The sequence below is a fragment of the Chaetodon trifascialis genome, chromosome 8, assembly GCF_039877785.1.
Source record: "Chaetodon trifascialis isolate fChaTrf1 chromosome 8, fChaTrf1.hap1, whole genome shotgun sequence".
In the NCBI taxonomy this organism is placed as follows: domain Eukaryota; kingdom Metazoa; phylum Chordata; class Actinopteri; order Chaetodontiformes; family Chaetodontidae; genus Chaetodon; species Chaetodon trifascialis.
Genome location: NC_092063.1, coordinates 25,640,324 through 25,661,163, shown reverse-complemented (window position 1 = coordinate 25,661,163; position 20,840 = coordinate 25,640,324). Strand labels below are relative to the sequence as shown.

At 42.0% G+C, this 20,840-nt stretch overlaps 2 protein-coding genes across 5 annotated transcripts; both read right to left on the bottom strand.

Annotated features, from left to right (window-relative positions):
- Window positions 1–1,469: 1,469 nt before the first annotated feature.
- Window positions 1,470–3,966, bottom strand: LOC139335245 (zinc finger protein 235). The gene is made up of 3 exons (XM_070968757.1): window positions 3,837–3,966; window positions 1,759–3,421; window positions 1,470–1,540 (listed from the first exon to the last, which is right to left on the bottom strand). Exon 2 carries the CDS (start codon window positions 3,399–3,401, stop codon window positions 1,812–1,814), a length of 1,590 nt encoding a protein of 529 aa, XP_070824858.1. The 5' UTR covers window positions 3,402–3,421; window positions 3,837–3,966; the 3' UTR covers window positions 1,470–1,540; window positions 1,759–1,811.
- A 910-nt stretch (window positions 3,967–4,876) lies between these two features.
- tbc1d22b (TBC1 domain family, member 22B) lies at window positions 4,877–19,685 on the bottom strand. 4 transcript variants are annotated; one of them, XM_070968758.1, is made up of 14 exons: window positions 19,397–19,685; window positions 15,353–15,409; window positions 14,798–14,984; window positions 14,537–14,708; window positions 13,061–13,228; window positions 12,562–12,632; window positions 12,248–12,376; window positions 12,012–12,077; window positions 9,735–9,849; window positions 8,667–8,773; window positions 8,510–8,585; window positions 8,127–8,254; window positions 7,784–7,879; window positions 4,877–7,328 (listed from the first exon to the last, which is right to left on the bottom strand). In XM_070968758.1, exons 1-14 carry the CDS (start codon window positions 19,450–19,452, stop codon window positions 7,200–7,202), a joined length of 1,557 nt encoding a protein of 518 aa, XP_070824859.1. In that variant the 5' UTR covers window positions 19,453–19,685; the 3' UTR covers window positions 4,877–7,199. The 4 variants fall into 4 exon arrangements, with proteins under 4 accessions (XP_070824859.1, XP_070824861.1, XP_070824860.1 ...); XM_070968760.1 differs by having other exon boundaries at window positions 8,667–8,770; window positions 19,397–19,581; XM_070968759.1 differs by having other exon boundaries at window positions 14,537–14,705; window positions 19,397–19,581.
- Between the last annotated feature and the right edge of the window lie 1,155 nt (window positions 19,686–20,840).

The following is a 20,840-nucleotide window of genomic DNA, read 5'->3' as shown; positions in this document are numbered from 1 at the left end:
ACACACACACACACACACACACACACACACACACACACACACACACACACACACACACACACACACACACACACACACACACACACACACACCTTGCAGGAACATATTGACTACCCAGCAAACCAGTGTGATGGTCATGAATGTACTCACAAGATCACTAAAAAGAAAACAAACATCTCATGGGAATTGTTAAGTTTTAATTATGTTATCTATAAAGAGCCATAAACTAATTTACAAAACACCTTGAAAAAGTGGAGGAATAAAAACATATCAAATAACTTTCCACATTTTCACAGTAGCTGAAAATCATTTAGAAAAAAAGAACTTGTTTGATCCTCGTTCATTAACCAAAGCGCACTCAAGCATCACAGACATACTGAAGGGCTGCCATCAGACTATCTGTTTGCATAGCTAGGTAACAATACCCGACAGCATGCCAGCTAAACAGACAGTGAAAAGTAGCCGTGCCTACAGCCCCAAATCTTAAACACACATCAGGTGCATGGCCATGGCATTCTGATCAGCTAAGAAGACAGGTCTTAATGAAAGGCATTGTATTAGGTGTAACTATCTATTACAGCCATTGAAAGTTTGTTCATTTATGGCAAAAACAAGTACCACATGTTGGAACCTTGATGGAGCATGATGCACAAACGTTAACATTTCACACTAAGTGATTTCTTCATACTCGGGGGCAGCACTTGAAATACTCTGTAAGCTTGATCAAAGCACTAAATTTCAATCCAGGTGCTGTGAGCAGAGCTACAAATTCAATAGAAATACTCAGGTCCAACACACGGCAGTGACAATCCAGACAGTGACACACCAAAGTTCCCACCAATCCATGACTAATTATTGCCAAAACTGTCAAAAAAATAAAAAATAAAAAAAATAACTACAATACACAGAAGACAAATCTGACCTCAATTAGATAAAGCACTCCAGGTGTCTGGTGCAAAAATAGTCTCTAGCAAACGTGATATCTCTGGCAGTGCTTTGGCTAAAACATATGATGGTTGTGCAGAGGGACTCATTTCCCAAAAAGCACCTTATGAAGATGATCTTAGTCCCATTGTAGATGTATGGGGCCAAGTCCCTCTTTACTTTAAGATGCTTTTGGGGAACAAAGTCTTCTGTATGAAACAGTGGTGTGTCAGTGATGCCAAAATCTAACAGAAGAGCATACTGCTGTTTTTGCATGTTTTCCCCCAACTTTTCAGGCGGCCACAAGATTCAGTGTATTTCATTAAAGTATGAAATCGACTTGCAGACTTACGTTGAGTCGAAGTTATGTCATCTTTACATTGTAATACAGCTGAATTTATTAACTGAGCTCATTAATGGGCCGTACAAGTGCTTGCGGGATACCCCAACTTAATATCAAGTGAACACACTAAAATGTTCACTTTTCAAATGTATTAATATGCAGTGCTTAAAAGTGAATTAAATGGCTGCTGTAATGATCTCACACATACTGATTTACATACCGCACTGAGGAAGAAATACGTGGCTGCCATGAATGTAGAAAACATCTGAAAATCTGAAGAAGAAAAGAAAACGCAGTAAGTCTGATTTACAGTAAAGGGCCAAATAAAACATGCAAAAATCTCAGTATGGTCCTCTGACAATCCATTCTCTTTAAGCTTCAATATGTTGGTATGGACAACATTTAACCAACAGCATTAGATGTAAAAAATGTTGTAAATGCTCTATCAATGAACTGGTTAATCAGCAAGAACTCCATAAAGATTTCATTACTATCTAATCCTTCATGGCAAAAAGGCATTTGCTGATGACATTCAGAGTGAATCTCAGGCTTTGCTGGCCTGATGTGTGTAGCCCTCTGTGATGCTGTCCTCCTCCACCCTGACTCGCAGGTGTTCCTGACAGTGCTCTAGGAAACAGTCCAGTGTTGAGAAACCCTGCTGGCAGGGCACACAGTGGTACAGCCTCTGTCTCTGTCTCTTTGAGCCCAGCCATTTACAGGTGTCCATCTCGTTTGTGCACACACTGCACTGTCTCCTCCTCACGGACGACTGATGGAGCTCCACGTGCTCCCTTAGCTGCGACTGCAGGAAGAAAACCTCTGCACAGGAGGGGCATGGGAACTCTCTCTCAACCTCCTCCTCCTCCAGCACCTCCTCCACTTCAGGCACTTCTCTGCATCTCTCTGGATCGGTAACCTTGTTCTCTAATCTGGCCACCTTCCTGGGCTTCCCTGGACCCGCCCTAACTGTCTTGTTATCTGCGAGGCTGGTTTTGACTTTATTTGGTGTATTTTCTGAAAAATTTGGGTCTTTGGTGGTACATCCTAGTGACAGGCTTGAGGCTGTGTGCTGTCTGTAATGAGCCCTAAGTGACAAATGATGGAAGAAGACTTTTCCACAGACCTCACACGGATACGCGTCTGCTTTCCTGCACTTGCTCATGACTGGCCTCGGCTCTCTCCTCATGCTTTTCTCTCTGCTGTGCTTCTCTTTTCTGTGCAGGTACAGCTTAGAGGTGGTTCTGAAAACCATGTCACAAGAGCGACAGTTCATGCACTTCTTTTGGGATTTGGGCCTTTTAACTGGATCCACATTCACTTTGACATTCCCTCCTTTTCTTGCTTCTTCACCAGTAGCTTCCCCTTTGGTCTTCTGCCCCTGTGGAGCCATCAGTCGCTCCTCTGAATGGTTGGTCTGCTCATGGCGTGTCAGTCCAGCCTCTGTGCGGAAGGCTCTCATGCAAAATTGGCACCGATTGACAGCTCTGCTGCTGGAACCTGGAGCAGCTGAAGAATCAGAGCGGGTTGAGTCTCCCTCAGAAACTGGTGGAGAATCATCTGGAAGGCTACTGGCATCAACTATATCTGATGGGGATCGTGGTTCACTACAACCAGCCTGCTGATGGTGCAGCAGAGCCTGCTTCTGGCTGAAACCTCTCCCGCATGGGGCACATGCATAAGGGCTAGTGTCCAGGAGGTGAGGCTGGCAGTGAGGGGACTTGCTCTGCGGCCTGCCAGGATCTGTGGTGTGAGTCATACATGCAGGACATGGAGAACTGAGCGGTGATTCTCCATGACAAAGCTCACACGGGGAGAAATCATGATCACACTTATGTAGCAGTAAGGACGACCTCAGGGAGAACTCCTGCCCACAAGAGGGACACCGGTGAGGCTTGGGTAACGTGTGTTTCAGTTCTTGGTGGTGCAGCAGATCTGTCGTATAAGGGAAGCCCTTCCCACACTCTGGACAAATATATGCGGACAGGTGGGATGGTTGGCGCCTCTCGCTGCGTGTGTGTTGTTTGGTCTCAGCCCGTGCAATGAAGCTGGCGAGCTTCGACAGAGTGTCTGCTGCTGTCCTGGAGCGGCTGAACGACTCCTGGGCCCTTGTAGTGCTCCAGCTGACTCCATCCATCTTCTTTCACCAAGCTTCTCCTGTATTAGTGCAGACAGTAGAGGTTTGAGTCATTCACGTGGAAATCTCACAAATGTAAGAATAAAAATAAACAGCTCCAACATTCAGCAGTGTTTGGTTAAGAGGTACTGAGGCTGAATGAGTCAAAGCTCGTCAAGTTTTGACAGGGAAAGGGGAAGCGTGCCTTCTTCACAACTTCTTCCTCTATTTTGCTGACGTTATCGATAAGTGGTAGGTTTAACTTTACAGCCACACAGACACCCTGCTAAATAATAACAGGGGAAGAAAATGTCCATTTAATGTGAAGTCAATGGCATAGCAGCAGGATTACTAACCTTACTGCGCGACCACTGGCTAGCTTCGTGTTTGCTAACGTTAGCTCGTTGCTAGCTGCGCTAACATGTAAACGCACATTTTCCGTGTAAAGCAGCTGACCTCGGCACTCAGCGGTGCAGTGGCTGAATTGCCAAATGGTTAAATTCAGGCGGTGTGTTCCGTTTGCATGTCGTTTCGCTGACACAGACCACTCTAGCATGACTGCAAAAGTGAAACCTGAGTTTGGGGGGGGGGGGGGGGGGGGGGGGGGGAGGGGTGGACTTCTTCTTCTTTTCGTTTTCCCACAGATTGCAATTCATGACTTTGAAGGTACATGGCTCCACCTACTGCACCGGAATCTGCAGAAAAGGTGTATTTACACTACTAAATGAACCCCATAAATCAATGTTGACTCAGCTATAATCTTCTTATATTAGCTTGTTTCCTTCCTTGTCCGTAATATTCCCTCTAGATTAAATTCTGCCCTGTCGCTGTGTAACCACACCTGACGTTAACTCAGATATGGTAACGTCAGTACGCTGTCTGACTCTGTATGACCTTTCTTTTTAAGCACATCTGTGTTATACTAAATCCATCTTCAGATCATCCAGATGATTTCCACTATGTAAAGTTTTGTTTCAACATGCCCACTTTGGGTTCAGGGCACAAACCCCAGACTAACAGGAAGTGTTTCCTTATGTGAAGAAAAAAAGTTGACGATACTTTTAGGAAGCACAGATCATCATTTTTGTTACAGGTGACACAAACCTATTTTTCAGTGATGTAAAGTTTCATTACAGTACATTCATTACATAGTACAATTTCATTAGTGTAGGCTCTTGTTTACTTATCTTGCTTGATATTCTAAACTTGTTTTTTCTTAACCTCAAACATACTGTATGTCTAAAGGTTATTTGATATTATTATGAAGTGTACGATAGATTCAATATGTCCTCACTCTAAGTACTGCAGCTTAGATATGTTTAGACTCTTTGAGTAGATAACCAACAGCTTTTGAGCTTCAACAGTCTATACTGGGTTACCAATTTATTGCTATGAAAACAAAAGCTCGTTTGTTTAGGCAGAAATAAAAGTCCTTTTAATATATGAAAACAGTGAAAACATAATATCCCCCATACACATACACACAAATGCCAAAATGAAGAACAATCGTTTAATATAAACAAAAAGTTAATGTACAGCAGGTACTGTAATAATTTAAGTATTGTATTGGCTCAATAAAGATTTGGCAAATTATTGTTGAAACAAAACAGTTCTGAAACAAATCAACAACTTTTCATTTTATCAATATCATATTTTGAAAAAATATGACCTTTCAATAAAAACAGTGTGGAGTGAACAATACCATTTCAGTAGTGACACAATCAGTTGGTGCACCTGAATGTAGAAAACCCACTTTAAGGCTAAAGGCATACTGTCGAAAAACATTCAAAACGTTTCAGATGGATTTAAACAAGGTTGATTAACACAAGATCAGAAGCAGCTTAACTGACAATGAATGAGCCATAAATAGGCGTATGACATAATGTTAGACTTTTCCAAAACAATAACAATCTCTGACTCAATTTAAGTACCATACTATCTTCAGAAGCACTCCACTAATATAATGCCATAAAGAAACTTTGACATATATATATAAACATATACATATATACTGTATACACACACACACACACACACACACACACACACACACACACACACACACACACACACACACACACACACACACACACACACACACGTACATATATACATACATATACACACACACACATGTACATATATACATACATATACACACACATACACATATATGTATGTATATACATAAGTAGAGATACTTATTAATTCTTGAATAAGAATTAGGAGTCATTCTAACACTGAAAGATGTTTCTCCATTCAGTTGGTTGTATTGTACAATGACCAGTGTAACAGCCAGGAAACCAGTTTGTATTCCACCCTGATTTAAACGCTGCTACGCTGCTATAGCTTTTGCTTCAGAAGCTTTTGCCTCACGCATCAAACAAATGACCAATGCAAAAACTTTTAAAACACATCTAACGGTTTGGAAATCAAACTACCAAAGGCAAATGATTGTCATAGCTTTCAAACATACTTTGTGTTATAATTAGCACAGTAATGAAGGTAAATGCAAAGTAACAAACATTTTAACCCGCTCCCGGAAAAAAAGGTGTCTTGGATCATGTCACAGACTGGAAAAAGTCACAGATAAAACCAAACCTGAACCACAGATAAACATAAAACACAAGCATTAATAATAACAAAGCGTCCATGTTACAGTTATCAAGACAGGAGTACATTATATATGCTCAAGACAAAGGCATCGTCATATTCTGAGCTGCACGGTTTCTCAAGTAGGATGGTGGGAATAAACGTCCTTCAGTACCAACAAGCACGGAGAGGCATTTCCTCCATTTTAAAAATGTCTTCAACCCCACAAACAATCAAATTATCAAAATTATTGAACATTGAACTATGTGCTATGCATATGCAGTTTTACAGTGACCACAGGTATGTAAATTTGATCCTTTATAGATTAGCAAAAAATCATTTAGAAGACTACCACTCACATCGTTATGCATAAAGGAGATTTGTAAAATCAGCACTCTCAGGTCAAAACAGACCAGTTGTTGCTGATCTCATTTTGTGCCAGTGTGAGTGTTCACGTGCACGAAATCTCTGAGGAAAATAGAATTTTAACTGTCTAAAATCTAATAAAATTTAGATTCATCTTAGTCGGCAAAATTAGATTCGACCCATTTCAGCTGACATATGAACAGGGAATTCTAGAGTCTTACACCTGAATACCAGCCGAAATATGAGTGCCAGTGAAACCGACTGACTGAAATCCAAACTAAGGACTTTCATAGATTGATTGTTTAGTGCAGATTTGGTAACCCTTAAACCAAAATGCTATAACAGCTTGACAGTGTCAGACTAATACGTTCCCTCTGTAAATTAAGTACAAAAAAAAGAAAATAATAATCTGTAGATACCATCTTTCACTAGAAGGATGATCTCATAAACATTCATCATCCCATCGTATTACAGCAAGTGTACATTTAATTTGAGAGACAATCAATGTAGCATGACCAAAAACAAAAGAAGTAAACCAAGATGGCCTAGCTATGTTATTTTCATACTGTAACAGTCTTTTGATTCAGTGCTTCATGTTAACTGCAGATAGCCTCATATTTACTGAGCTCTACGGGTGCACCATAAACCCAAATCCAGTGATACTTACTGCACTTTATTTTCACAGGATACGTTTGTGGCTCTGAGATAACATCCTGCAGGTGTCCTGGAGCTGCACTTGAATACTTGAATCCTCAGGTGATCTCAAATACAAAAGTTAGTGTGTGGAGCATTTTGGATGCTGCGGATCCATTCTGTCATTTCGTCCTGTAGCTACTTTGTTTGCTGTGAGCAGCCCTGGGCCTATCTCTTGTAGTGGCTGGGCGCGTCTGCAAACATGTACTTCAGTCTGTAAGCTTCGGCCAGGAGGAGACCCACCTCCTCATTACCCCAGTGGATTGTAGGAAGGTTCTGCAGTAGCATAAGAAGGCCCTGAAGAGTAAGTAAACAGGAGTTTACTTTGAGACACTGACACTATTTTGGTAGGCAGAGGTTAATAACAGTGTGGACAACATTTCAAATATACAGTATATACTGTCTGCAGGCCGGTACGTCAATTCTCTGACTGAGACAATGGAATCAGGCTCTAAAAGCTGTAATCATCATTAAATACTTCATGTTGTAATTTCAGTTCATGCCAGAGATGAAAAATGTAAACATTTAACCTTTAAATCAGACTTATCTAAAGGGACATTTTCAAATCATCTTGTTTGGTCCAAACAAAAGTCCAAAACCCAAGAGGAGTCAATTTACTATCACATAAGACAACTGACCTGATGATGGCACAAGACTAAAGGTTAAGAGATCAAAGTTATTGAAACTGAACCTGAGCAGGACATGAATGTGTTTGCTACAAATGACAGGTATCACTACAAAGACATCGGTACCTGAAAGTCAACCATGGAGAGGATTTCTTTGCGCCACTCAATGAGGAAAGCAGCACATACATATAGGTGGAAGTGTGAGAAACCCTCTGCTTCAGCCTGAGGAAAACAGAACAGTATTGCAGCCAATTACAACATGACTTTGACCATTTTCCAAAGGTTACAAGCCAGGACATCCATAGGGAGAAGAGAGTCTGCCCTAAACCAAGTTAACTTAACGTAAAGTGCGTAAAGAACCAGCAGCAGTTTGAATTCTATACTATGTAGTTTTTCAGGCTTCGGTGCTGCTGTTGTACTGCATAACTTTGTATTGCGAAGCTTTGATGAGGTGTACGCTCTGCTCTACCTGGTAGGTGTCCCAGAGACGGATAGTGCAACGAAGCGGCAGCTCCCTCATCAGCAGATTGTTCATCCACCGGAAAGCAAACTGCAGATACTCTACCTCATACTTTTTAAAATGATTGTGAATGTCCTCTAAAGACAGACAGACAGACAGACAGACAGACAGACAGACAGACAGACAGACAGACAGACAGACAGACAGACAGACAGACAGACAGACAGACAGATGTTACCAAGTGTCGACCATTTTCTACATGTATGAGTTCATGGTAAACAAGGGCCAGACAAAGCGGAATGAGCAGGGCACACGTCAGTACAAAGTACAGGCAACCTTAACCCTGAGAGACACATGAAACTGCTTACTGCGACTGACAGGAGTCCACTTACCATCTATCCTGCTGACCAGCTCTTCTAAAGCTTTCACTTTGTTCTGGATTCCAGGCTGAGCAAAGGTATAGTTGTCCTGAAAGGATACCATTTTCAGTAAACCAGCACAGTTTCAGTTTTCAAGAAGCATTGTTGAAATGCATGTTTGTGACCAGACCTGTATTCCATCCAGCAGCTTGCTCATGCACCAGAAGCTGTCCGCTTCGATGTTTCTCTGGGTGTCCAGGGGCAGCGTGGCCACTTCAAAGCTCTCCACATCCTCTACTGGAACAGCAAACAACAGTGAATGAAACAGAAATGACTTGACTCATACAGATGACTCTTAGTGGGACTTCTGGATTTCTGAATGCTGCTCTCTACTGGGGTTGGTTGAAGAAATGTTTGTGACCTTGGATGTGGTAACATCTTGGGCTGTCCCCAAATATTGGCATCATTGTACATTGAACAATGCACACTACAGGACGACAGGCTGCACATATTAACAAACTGAGTCTCTTCTCAAAGAGACCTAACCACTGCAATTAACTGTGATGGACGTAGAGAAGGGTAATGGAAAGGGACACGCTGGGCAGCACAGGCAGGGCAGTGTGACTCCGGTCTGTTGGCTCCTCTGATGCTCTCAGCTCCACAGCTGACTGTGAGTTAAGTTGGCTAAACTACTCATGAATCAGATGCTGGTACAACACCCTCTACTGCTGTGTGACTGTGTGTTCACTCATCAGCAGCCCGGCAGGAGAGATGCTCCATGTTGCACTGGGATTTTCAAACTGAACTATGAGCAGGAGACACTGTTACTTTCTCTTACTGCACCAGAATCTGATGTTTTCACATCACAGATAATGAACAAAGGAATTAAAACACATGTCTTAAAGATAAATCATGAGACTAATGCAGGCTGATATAAGACTTCAGTGTGGGGCATCTGCTCAGGTGAGCTGACACTGACACAGAGGGCGAAGCAATGGTAAGACAGGTAAGGTATATTAAACAAAAGACATCAGCAATTCTGTTTCTATTATTAAGTGAAAAAGATTAATTGATAAGAAAAAGCACTAACCCATGCTGGTTTAAAATGCAGACAGAAAATCAGAAAATCCTGTTCCAACAACACGTAGAATAGAGACCCAGACCAGATCACCGTGCAAAAAAAGCCCAGTATGAGTGATTCTGGTCCAGTGTGAATGAAACAGGACTCTGTGCAGGAATGTTCCCAAAAGTAACTTACTGACAAACTCAGACAGGAAGACGACAAAGAAGGGCGTGACCAGATCATTGATCCCCTGGACGTAACCACTGGCTGGGTGACGGATGGCCCAGATAAAAAGAATACGCTCAAACACCTACAGTATGGAATGAAAGAGAACAGAAGAAAGATGAACAGAACAGTTCATCACATGTATGCCAGATTTATTATGGGATTAGAGGAACATTTAGCACTGTTGTATAGTTGCGTAGGCTCAGTTTTTACAGCAGAGTTTCAATATGTAAAACTCGAGGAAAAGAGCCAAATAAATTCTTACCTTTAAAGTGCAAAACACTACATCACATGCTCAGTCCCCATGGTACAGAGACCTCGGATTAGCACCAGTTTCAGTATTTATTGCCAAGGGTTAGGGTTAGACTGTAGTTTCATGGTGTTTGCCTTGCAGCATGACAGTATTACTGTAACTTAGCAGATATTTGATGAGTTAAGGATTACTCTCGAGATTTGGAGATATTAATGATTCTAGAGAATAATGTCCAGTGAGAAACATGTCTTCACTCAGTTGAGGCCTTCATAAAGTTTGGACCTCAATCTACATTTGGACCCATCCCATATTGTAAACTGGCAGCCTGCCAAAGAGTCGCATCCCACCCGTGGAATATAAATGAAATCAGAAAATGTACGCATCAAATGTTACTCACCACTGGATGAGCGTCAATTAGCTTTCCCAGCCCCAATGTAAGAGCCGTTGCTTGGGTTTATTTTTGTTGCCAAACTGTTGCTTTGAGTCTCAAACTGAGTGTTTTTGTTAGCTTTTTTGCAGAGATCAGGATTCATTCATTGGTAGTTGAACTGTTTGTTTTGGTGTTTTGTATGAAGCACTGACTGCCTCCTTGATGGAGGTCTGGGAGCATTTTCTAGTTCAGCATCTTGTGATCATGATGAATTTTCCATGTTTTTTAGGAGTCTGTTGACTCATCCAGACTCACAAAAGTAACAATTATTGTGTAAGAAAGCATTTAGGGCTAAATGAATTTGATTTCTTTATTTAAAAGTCTGGCCCCCACAGCGTCTGGTTAGAAAGATTCTGGCACTTGCACACATGCAGTTGAAGACCCCTGCCATATCTCGTGTTCTGAATGGGCTACAAGCCGTTATTCAGTGTACTATTTTCTATTTTGAAATAAGCCTTGTATTGTTCAATAAATTGTTAATGATGCTGACCATACAGCTGAGCAGGAGATCCTTTGCAGTCATCCTGTGTCCACATGAATGTGTTTTTAATGTGGCTTATTTCTCTATCACTGAGATCACTGTCATGGCCATGTTAACTGTGGAGAGAGTGCTGTGTGTTGATGCTGTTGTGTTCACATATTGACAATACACTGGAGAATGACAGATTAAGAATGTGTCTCGAATTTCCACAACTAGCATAAATGTAGTTGTAAGAAAATGTCTGAGTCTGAAATAAATATGGACTGACTGTCTGAGCCTCGACTGCCTCAGTTTCATGCTGGACCAATCACAAGAGATGTGACTGTAATCTATTAATCCAATGTTATTTTGTTATTGCCAAATTTCTCATGCAGACCTTTGAGTGATAAATTTGAAACCCTTGAGTTAGAGCCTAGTTTTCCAGAGGAGTACAGAGGACTGATAGAGAGCTTCATCACATGGTGCAACAACAATCACCTGAAGCTCAGTATCAGAAAAGCTCATTGTAGTTCTCCACAGGCTCACTGCTTGTCTGGACACAGATCTTCAGTGTTTGAAAACCCACATAAAATCACCACATTTGAGGAGCAATCAGACTAAGTGAAGTTCCTTTCTATAGAACAGTTCCTCTCCAGTAATCTGATGGCTCTTTCTCTGTGGCTGCTGCACTGGCTACATCACTGACTGGGTCATGAGTTATCTGAGGCAGACAACAACTAAGTTTATTTAATGTCTCCAGTCCCATTTGTCTGTATTTGACATGAGCTAAAGCCATGCTAGGATTTGTTGAAATGAGCCCTGAGGCCTGTATCACAGTGCAAGTTCAACTCCGTGGCTCTCCTCTCTCTTCACGTACAAAAACATCTCTTCATTTACCTTAAATCATTTTATTATTGTATTTATCATGGTAAGCAAAATGATTCTACTGATCTCTCTCTCTATTGCTCTTCTTCTTGTCATTTTATTGTAAAGTACATTTGTCTGTTTTTCCAGATCCAGCTCTCCAGTAAACCGATTGGTTACCATGGTGAGGTAGCCCTCACTGTCTGTAACTCCACTGCTCCTCACACGTTCAGATCTTACCTCTTGTACTACAGGCTGCTGGAACAAGGGAATCAGAGGGTTGGTTCTAGGAATGTCGATGTGGATCTAACAGGAAAAACAATGATTGAGATCTTAACTCAGGACAATCAAAGCCGACAGCATGTTTGTGCATGTTTCCTACAATATCCTCCCTTCAATATCATCGATATTATGGTGTTTACTGATGAGTAGTTGCAGTTTAAAGGCTTTTCTCCATTTGTTAACAGGTATATTACCTGTCTGTATGTGTCTTTATAGTGCTCGTCTGTTCTGGAGTGGTAATACTGCTCTATGAAACCAAAATATTCTTCCCGCTTCCTTTTTAGCACCAGCTCTCTGCGCTCCTTGTTGGCCGGGAGGTAGCCCTGTCAGACACAGAGGAAAGGAGAGAAAATGCCAGTGAGGAGAAGCTTTCTCTGATTATGTGAACAGTTTCACAGGCCAGCCATTTGAGATAAGAGAGAAGAGGAGATAAGGCTGCCTGTACGGGTAAGGCTTCTGACGTTCTAAAAACATCAGATGTTGCAAAATTTCAGGTCATGAGACTCACAGAGAGAAGTCTCCACGTGATTGGCCGGACTTCTCTTGGGATGCCCGACCAGCTGTGCTTCCGGAGCTCCTCTGTAACAGCACAGAGCAAGATATAAAAACACATTATCAACACTTTCACTCTGTAGAAAATCACACTGACAGACAGTACATTCAGCTCAGTGTTCGACTGATATGGATTTTTCAGTGGCCGATACAAACATTTACAGAGCAGGACGGCTGAAGGCAGATACTGTATATACTGCAAATACACCAATCCAATGATAATAACAAATGAGACACAACTGCCTAACTTAAATGAACAATTATTTAACACTAACTTTATTGTTGCATTGTCTGTGACACGTCTGCCTCTCGAGCACAGGCATTGGCCGATGCAGATTATCTCACAAGGCTGACCGATTAATCGGTCAACCACTAACTCAGAAAGTAGGGTTAACCTGGAACCAATAACTACTCTAAATCTACACAACGACAGTGTGGCTGTTTTGCCCTCCTACCTAGGTCAGTGTTGGGACTAGCCAGCAGCTGCTTGAATTTATCCAGCCGGCTCTTCTCTCGCACCGTCATGGGCGGTGCCCCTGATGCATTCTGGTCTGAGATACGAGCCACCAGTGGGATGATGGGACGAGCTGGGAGAGTATGTTGCTTCTGGAGCGAGGAACGAACTGAAGAGGACCAGACAAGGTTATATTATGTATCTTTGATATATTTAACTAATACATTATAATGAAGACAGACTGCCTTCCAACTTTTTGATATTCTTTAAAATTTGGATCTTTTTATCAGTGTGCATAAATTCTTTTTGTGCAACTTTTAACTTATTATGGTGTTCTACAGCTCATGTGCCAGTTTGATATTCCTTATATCACATAACTGGAGATAATTGACATTTTTACCAACGTCCTGCCTCACAATCACATAGAGTAGAGTCATACAGTCGCGGATAGGAGCTGCACAGTATAAACACAGTCTAGTCCTGCTGACCACAAGCAGAGATGCTGGGGGCTCAAGGCACACAGTGCGATACGTTTGTGATTCATGTGTGAGGGTCAGATAGAATTCCTCTTTTTTTCACAAAGACAATTTAAAGACCTTATTTTTTTATGTGAAGCACTTGGTGCATGTGATTGCTTTATTGTGAAGCACTTTGAGCTGCAATATTTATATGAAAGGTGCTATACAAATAGAGTTTATTATTATTACTAACTGTGGTAAGATACGCTGTCAGTGCCCAGTAATACTGTGTTCATGCTGATAAACTCGGTGGTAGTTTGACCAGAGTCATTCGTCTGTATCACTGAAAACACTTCAGTGCCCATGGGTATAACAGCATATGGAGAAACATTTTCATTTTCATTTTCACTGCAGAATGTGCTGCCAGGCTCAAACTACAGGCCTGCGCCCAGCTGCATAAACTCCCTCTAGTTTCAAATTTAAGTTTGTCCCTTATGCAAAATATTTGATTAAGCTAAGGGAAATATTTTGCCTCAACTGAGGTTGCTGATGATTTGGGAGCTTTGCAAAAAGCCTCTTCGAATGTCTCCTTGCCTAAGTATTTAGACTAAGGCTGTCACAGTAGTTGTTGTCATAATACAGCATATGTGCACTTCAGTTACCATGGTTACACTCCACTCACATCATCATCCCTTAATGTGACTTGACAGCATTATTGTCAGTGCCAGCTAGCTTCTCCAAAATGGAGAACAAAAAGAATACAAAAAGAAAGCCAGAATGTTCTCCTCAAAGAACGCGGAAAGATACAATCCAAAGACATTTCTTTTCTAAGGCATCCTTAGATGAGAATTTAAGGGCAACTTCAGCCTAAGTGGCGTTATGTAACCATGCACAGATATAATCCTACTAGGCCTAGCTGAACTGTTAGGTCCCCTAATTAGCTTCACTATGAATCCCCTGATAAGCTGCTCAGTAGCTCTTAATGCTGAATGAAGTGCTACAGAATATCACCCACATACCTGAGGACGTGTTGAGGTGGGCATCACTACTAGACCTGAAAACCTTGCCGTTAACATGCTCGCACTCTGTGTCCTCCTCCTGTACATCCTGGAGCTTTTCAGCATCTGTCCTGAAAGCTTCTGGTCTGTGTGAGTCCCACATTTCTGTGTCACCGGCCTGATTCTGCTGATGCTGGATGGAAACACATCAGAATATCTCCTCTCATTTCAGACCAACTCTATGCCCGTAACTGCTCAGTGAGAAAAATGTCTTATAGATACCTGGCTCTGTGTGGACACAGACTGCTGGCCTGATGCCACGGATGCAGGGGCGGGGGTCGCAAGGAAATCCTCGTCCTCTTCATCGTCAATGTCCCACGCATCGTTGGTACTACGGGCAAACTCATGAAAGCTAGAGGCCTTTTTAGACTTGAGATTGTTGAACTTGGGCTTTGTGTCTTTGGGATACCTGCAGAGAGACCAATCGAGAGATGAAGCAGACAGAAAGAGAAAGAAAGAGGGAAAATTGAAGAATGCATTGGTCTCACTCATGGCAGCACATTGATGACATCGCCAAAAAGAACAAAAAACAAAAAAATAACCAAAACAAACCCTGAAAATCCAACAAAAAAGGGTGATAAAACTCAAAGTCTGTTAAACAAATCAAGTTAAACAATGTCAAAGGTCAGCACAGGTATGGCACAGGTGCATGCAGTCCACACATACTCGAAGCATGGAACGATATGCTGAGAAACAAAGTTGAAATAAATAAGTTGAATAAAATGCACCCAAGTAGGTATCACGACGCCATGCTGTCCAGTTGGGTTTAGCACTTACGTGCGACGCAATCGTGGGTCAAGAGGTGGATGCTGTGCTCCATAAACTGGCTGTACACTGTAGAAGACGACATGTGAAATGCTGTCACCTCAGCAAATCTACTCATCAATTATTATATAGAGGAAAGCTTGAAGACTAATGTCCTGTCCTTGTCACACATATTTTCCATTGTTTCATTGTTGCAGTAAGTAGCTTAATCCCTTCAAAATAAGTTCACTTAGAGCACAACGAACAACGAGGGATCACAGAAGGGAACGCAACACGGCTGCAAAGGACTCTTTGGATGTATGGCTGCCATGCACCATGTGCAAAGAGCGTGGGCACATCCAACTCTAGTTGGGCACACATGCACAACAAAACAGCACACAAAGGAAAAGGAGACGTCTGCACTCAAATGAGCAAACTTTGATTGATGCAATGTTTCAACCTACAAGGTCTTTCTCAGGCAACCATCCATGAGAACAAAAAGAGGCTTTACAGACAAGAAACAATGACGCCATACACTGTATGTGGTACACATTTTTGGACATTTTTTCATTTTTTGAAATACATGTTTTTAACATGACATGAAAGGTGTGCAATACAGAGATGATACATGATAAGAAACAAATCATTAAGTAGCTTAGCTTTTACAAGAGAGGGACACAGGAGGGGCTAAAAGAAAAGACATTTGCATGTATTGTTTCTATAAGAAGGGTTTATGTCAAATCTCTCATCAAAATTATTCAAAATATTTTCCATTCAAGTTTTTTCATCAGACCACTATTCCTAAGAGCCTCTTCACTTTCTCAATACCAGCGTACCTTAGGCAGCTGATGGCATGGCCCACCTGCTTGAAATGGACAGTGCTCATCACCAGTTCTGATATTGATGTGTTGCTCACTAATGTAAGAGCACAACAACCTTGACATTTTGCCAACAAAAGCCAGACCAGACCATGAGCAGAGAATAATGTAAATGACATGAGTGGTTCTACAGGTGATCACAGCATGCACAGTTACGGATAACTAAAAGACTTGCATTTATGGGTGATTGTGATGATATCTGAGAGTGGACGAGGGATGGACAGATCATCTTTTAACAGAAAATCCCTGACACTGGTGTCTTATTTTAGGGTCCCTGAAAAAGTCTTTTAATTTGCGACCTGTCTCAACGATGTGCCGACATTTTTGAATGACTTTGCAAAGCTTTGAAACCCAGTGGGGAGTATTTTTGAAGTGCAGAGCCAGCAAATGCAGCCTCACATTCTGCTTTCCACTGACAGATGACATGTCAGTTCCTCCCTGCTATTAACTAACCCTTTACCCCGTCTTATTTAGACCTGGAGGTTTTACTGTGTATTGAACAGAACTAGAGGACAGCTTGCACAGCCGCCGTGTTCCTCTCCACCCTGTGGTGGACATTATGTTCAGCGGATGTGAGAATCTTAATGCTCAGCTTCTTTCCAACTCTCTGGCGACCCAAAGCAGACACAGTCAAGTGCTCCTTTCCTTCACACAAAGCCGCCAGAGAGCAGCCTCCTACTGTAAACCCTTCTCAAACGGTTGGACTTCTCTAAAGAAAAACTAGAGCTGTAACGGCACATCAATTATTCGTCAGCTATTAAACTAATCACCAACTACTCTGATAATCAATTAATCAGTTTGACACATTTTTTAAAGAAAAAAGGAGTTCAAATTCTCTGATTCCAGCTTGTTACATGTGAACATTTTCTGCTGTCTTTACTCCTCTGTGAGTTAAATGACCAACATTCTTCACCATTTTATGACATTTTATGGACCAAACAGCTACTAGAGAAAATAATCAACACATTAATTGACAATGAAAATAACTGTTAGTTGCAGCCCTAAAAATAACCTCTACTGGATTAAGTAATGCGTGCTCAAAACTCAGACCTCATAACCTTAACCCTATGTCTGGGTCTGTGTGTCTAGTAAACAAATAATTTGCCTATACGCCATGAGTTTCCTTATCAGACTGTCAACAGAGGACAGCTTTTGGTCAAAGCTACTGAGAGACTGCCTGAAGTCTTTTTTCAAGAGTGCTCTCTCTGAAAAGGATTGTTTACACACTGTTCTTTTTGTCACCATAATGGTGGTCTAACACTAAATCTAACATCACTGTTTATCCTAACTGTTCCAATCATGAGAAGTGCTTCATTAAAAGCAGATGAGAGGCTTTAGTGTGAATATCACAAAGCAACAAATATCACAACTAGCATTTGGACTTTGTCAAACTGCCCTCTCGTGCCTGAGGCTAAAAGACGTCGGCCTAATTCAAGTCATTTGCATGAATAAACTGACAGTAAGCCTGGTGGCTGAGAACTGGGCCTGCTGATTATCAGCCTCAGACTTATGTTATCAGGAGCAGCTCAAGGACAGGCTGCAAGACTGGATGCTGCTTTTCTGTCCAAACATATGTTTGGCTTTGGGTTTCCAGCACTCCACCCACCACAGTTTGAGAAAGATCTGTGTGTGTGACAAAGACAGCGACGCCCTCTCCTTAGAGGGCCTCTCTTCAGTGCAGGACGCCCACTCAGAGTCTTCACAGCCATAAAGACACACAGGCCAATAAAGATATGAACACAAACGCATTAGCATGAATAGGTCATGTCTTATCAGTGAGGTCTGAGGAGCTGTGCAGGGTGAGGAGAATCAAAGAAAAGACAGTATAAAAACACCTGCAGGTCCTCAGTGCCCATTCTAACCCATTCCCATTGAGTAAGCTGTGCAGGCTGGGACAGACCTCATCCCAGTCTGTGCCTGTCATATATTAAGATTACACTCAAGGCACAGCGGTAAGACTCCTGTTTTCCTGAAAAATAACCTACTGGCAATGTTTGAAAAGTCCAGGACAGTTTATCAACACTTGCTTCATCTTCAAATCTGCTTCTACACATCTGCATGAGAAAGACATTCCTTCTGCTGCACAACAGACACTTTGAACCTGTTTACAAAGTTGTGACTCTGTGGCTTGACCCAAACAAAGATAGCAGGCAGAAATGACTCAGGTCAACATCCATGGATGTTATACAACAGGAACCAAAGTAAACAAAGATATATGTATAATATATGAGTTCTATCTGTCTACATTGAGGTTACGTTGTAATTTTTATTTTCATAAAAAATGAGCTGCCACCTGAGAAACAGGTAAACAATCTTTTGTGTTCAGCAGATGATGGAATATTTTTGAATCCAGATTTTTAGAAGAGGGAGGAAAATACCTTTTGGAAATAGCTTCACAACAGCGGAAAGTCTTGTTGAATAACCTTCTGGGTTTTGCTGTGAATTTATTTTTCAGACACACAAATGCTTGCTGACAGTCAGTCAAACGTACTGAACGGTTATAATGAAATCCACAAACAGGCCAGGACTAGCCAAGGCCTCTGGCCTAAATCAAAGGTGATGGTCCACATGCTTCCTCCTACTTCAGGAACATAATTCTGTTTTTCCACCGTCTGTCTTAAGCGCACCAAACCCACCGGCTTATGTTGTTAGATGTCTTAATAAATTAAACTGCCACCAAAAGAGGATGTATTTCATTAAACGTGTACCTTTGTGCCTCACGTAAAGAGATGACTGCAGTGGTCCTCATGAGAAGTGCAGTCATCCCTCTGAGGAGCTGGCCTAAGAGGAGCGTCACCACCTCAGCACACACTGAGAAAGCATATGGCGGCGATGCACTGACTGTGACAACTGACACCTCAGCTACTGAAAGGAGAGAGCTGGAGGTCTGTCTGTCTGTCTGTCTGTCTGAGCTGGAGGCTGAGCAGACACTCAGAAAGACGATGGAAAGGCTGAAAAGTCCTCCTGCGAACAACTACAGTGTGGTCAACGAATGAACTTCCAGAGCGTCATACGTCAGTCAGCTGGAGCTCAGTCTAAGCTAATATGAAGTTACTTCATCATGAGTTGATTCAAGCGACATTACGCTGCTTCTGCTCTGACTGTTCATATTTTCAACAATAATGAACGGAATCAGACTGAGACTTAATAAAGGAACGCAGCCCTGCTTCGTATAGAAAAAGAGAGTTTAAAACCCCACCTTCCAGGAACCTTTGCGTTTCTCCTCCAAAAATTGATCCTGTTCTCGGTGGCCATACTCGGATAACACGAGCCGCTTTAGAGCGACACCGACAGCGGCTCCTCGCACGAGCAGAGCATGAGGAACCGTTTCCGCGTTTCTCTGACGACAGCTCAGCCCGCTCGGCCTCCTCTGCTCGGCCTCCTGTCAGCGTTAAACCACCAGCAGATAAGAATATTTAGCGTCCGAATATGATGAGGTTTGATGCAGCGCACTGGAAGCCGCCATTTTGGGGCACACCGACCGAAACGTGTGATTGGCGGGTGGGCCGAACAGGTGCAGCGAAAGTGGCCAATAGGATAAGAAGGAGGAGTTATGGCCAGGGACGCTCAATGAGGAGAAACGCAAACAAAGACGAAGGATACTTCTCAAACTTCAGGGTGGTCAGGGAGAGGCTGCTGTTCCACGGAAGTAGCCGACAGTTCGTGGGACTGCAGCCATGCAGGCACCTGCATGTAGTTAACATGTTTGGTTTGACCAATCAGGTGGTGACATGGCTGGAGAGGTCATGGAACTGTCTCCCCTCCCAGAGACAGGTGTTACACCTGTCCTGATTACCATTTTAACTGCACTACCAGCGCCACTGAAAACAACGTTATCTTGATCACATTCTGTATTTTAGAGCTTAAACATTTATGGTTTGAGTGATGGTTACTTCCTCTCAGCTTGGTGAATTTGTTTTGTTTGTCTTATATAATTGTGAACTGAATTTGAAGGTTTTCTAACATTTTGTTTCAAATTCACTAATATTTTTTTCATGAAAATGCTTGTTAGCTGCAGCTCTGCTAATTTTGATAACTAGAAACTGTGACCCCATAGTAATCATATTGGGTCACACATTCTGCAAAAGAAAAGCCAATTTGACCTGACAGATACAGAGAATGGCAGATGTTGACAGCTGTGATTGTAGACCTGTAGAGTTTACAGTATGATCCCCATAGAGCCTGACAGGTCACAGATGTCATCAAAACACCACACCTGTGCTCTTGTCTAGCTGACCTGTCACCTTACTGAAAGGTACAAGTAAAAAAACAAACAAACAAAAACACATAGACCTACAGAAGTAAAACTGCAGATGTACATCAGACTAATCAGTCTGATGAGGGAAATGAAAAAGTCTGAAATAGTTCCCCCAGTGCAGTGACTGTGTTCTTTGAGCTCTTTAGTAGCTATTCTGTAATTATTACAAGCTCTGCAAACCACAAGCCAGCACACAAATCTAAATACTTCCTCTACATTTTGACCTTTGCTTAATAATGCTAATGCTTCCCTTTTTTCTCTTAGATGCTGCATCTACATCCTCTGTCCACACGAGGGCAGGAATTCCTCTACAGTCAGAGAGCCTTAGTCAAAGTGAAACCAGATGCACTGCTGCATATTTACTGTAAATGTTTGACAAGAGAGT

Coding starts and splice junctions, on each gene's coding strand:
- LOC139335245 (XM_070968757.1), bottom strand. CDS start 3,401: ATGGATGGAGTCAGCTGGAGCACTACAAGGGCCCAGGAGTCGTTCAGC.
- tbc1d22b (XM_070968758.1), bottom strand. CDS start 19,452: ATGGCCACCGAGAACAGGATCAATTTTTGGAGGAGAAACGCAAAGGTT. Junction 12,633..13,060: donor TAGTCCCAACACTGACCTAG/GTAGGAGGGCAA, acceptor GTGCTGTTACAG/AGGAGCTCCGGAAGCACAGC. Junction 7,880..8,126: donor GTCTCTGGGACACCTACCAG/GTAGAGCAGAGC, acceptor TGTTTTCCTCAG/GCTGAAGCAGAGGGTTTCTC.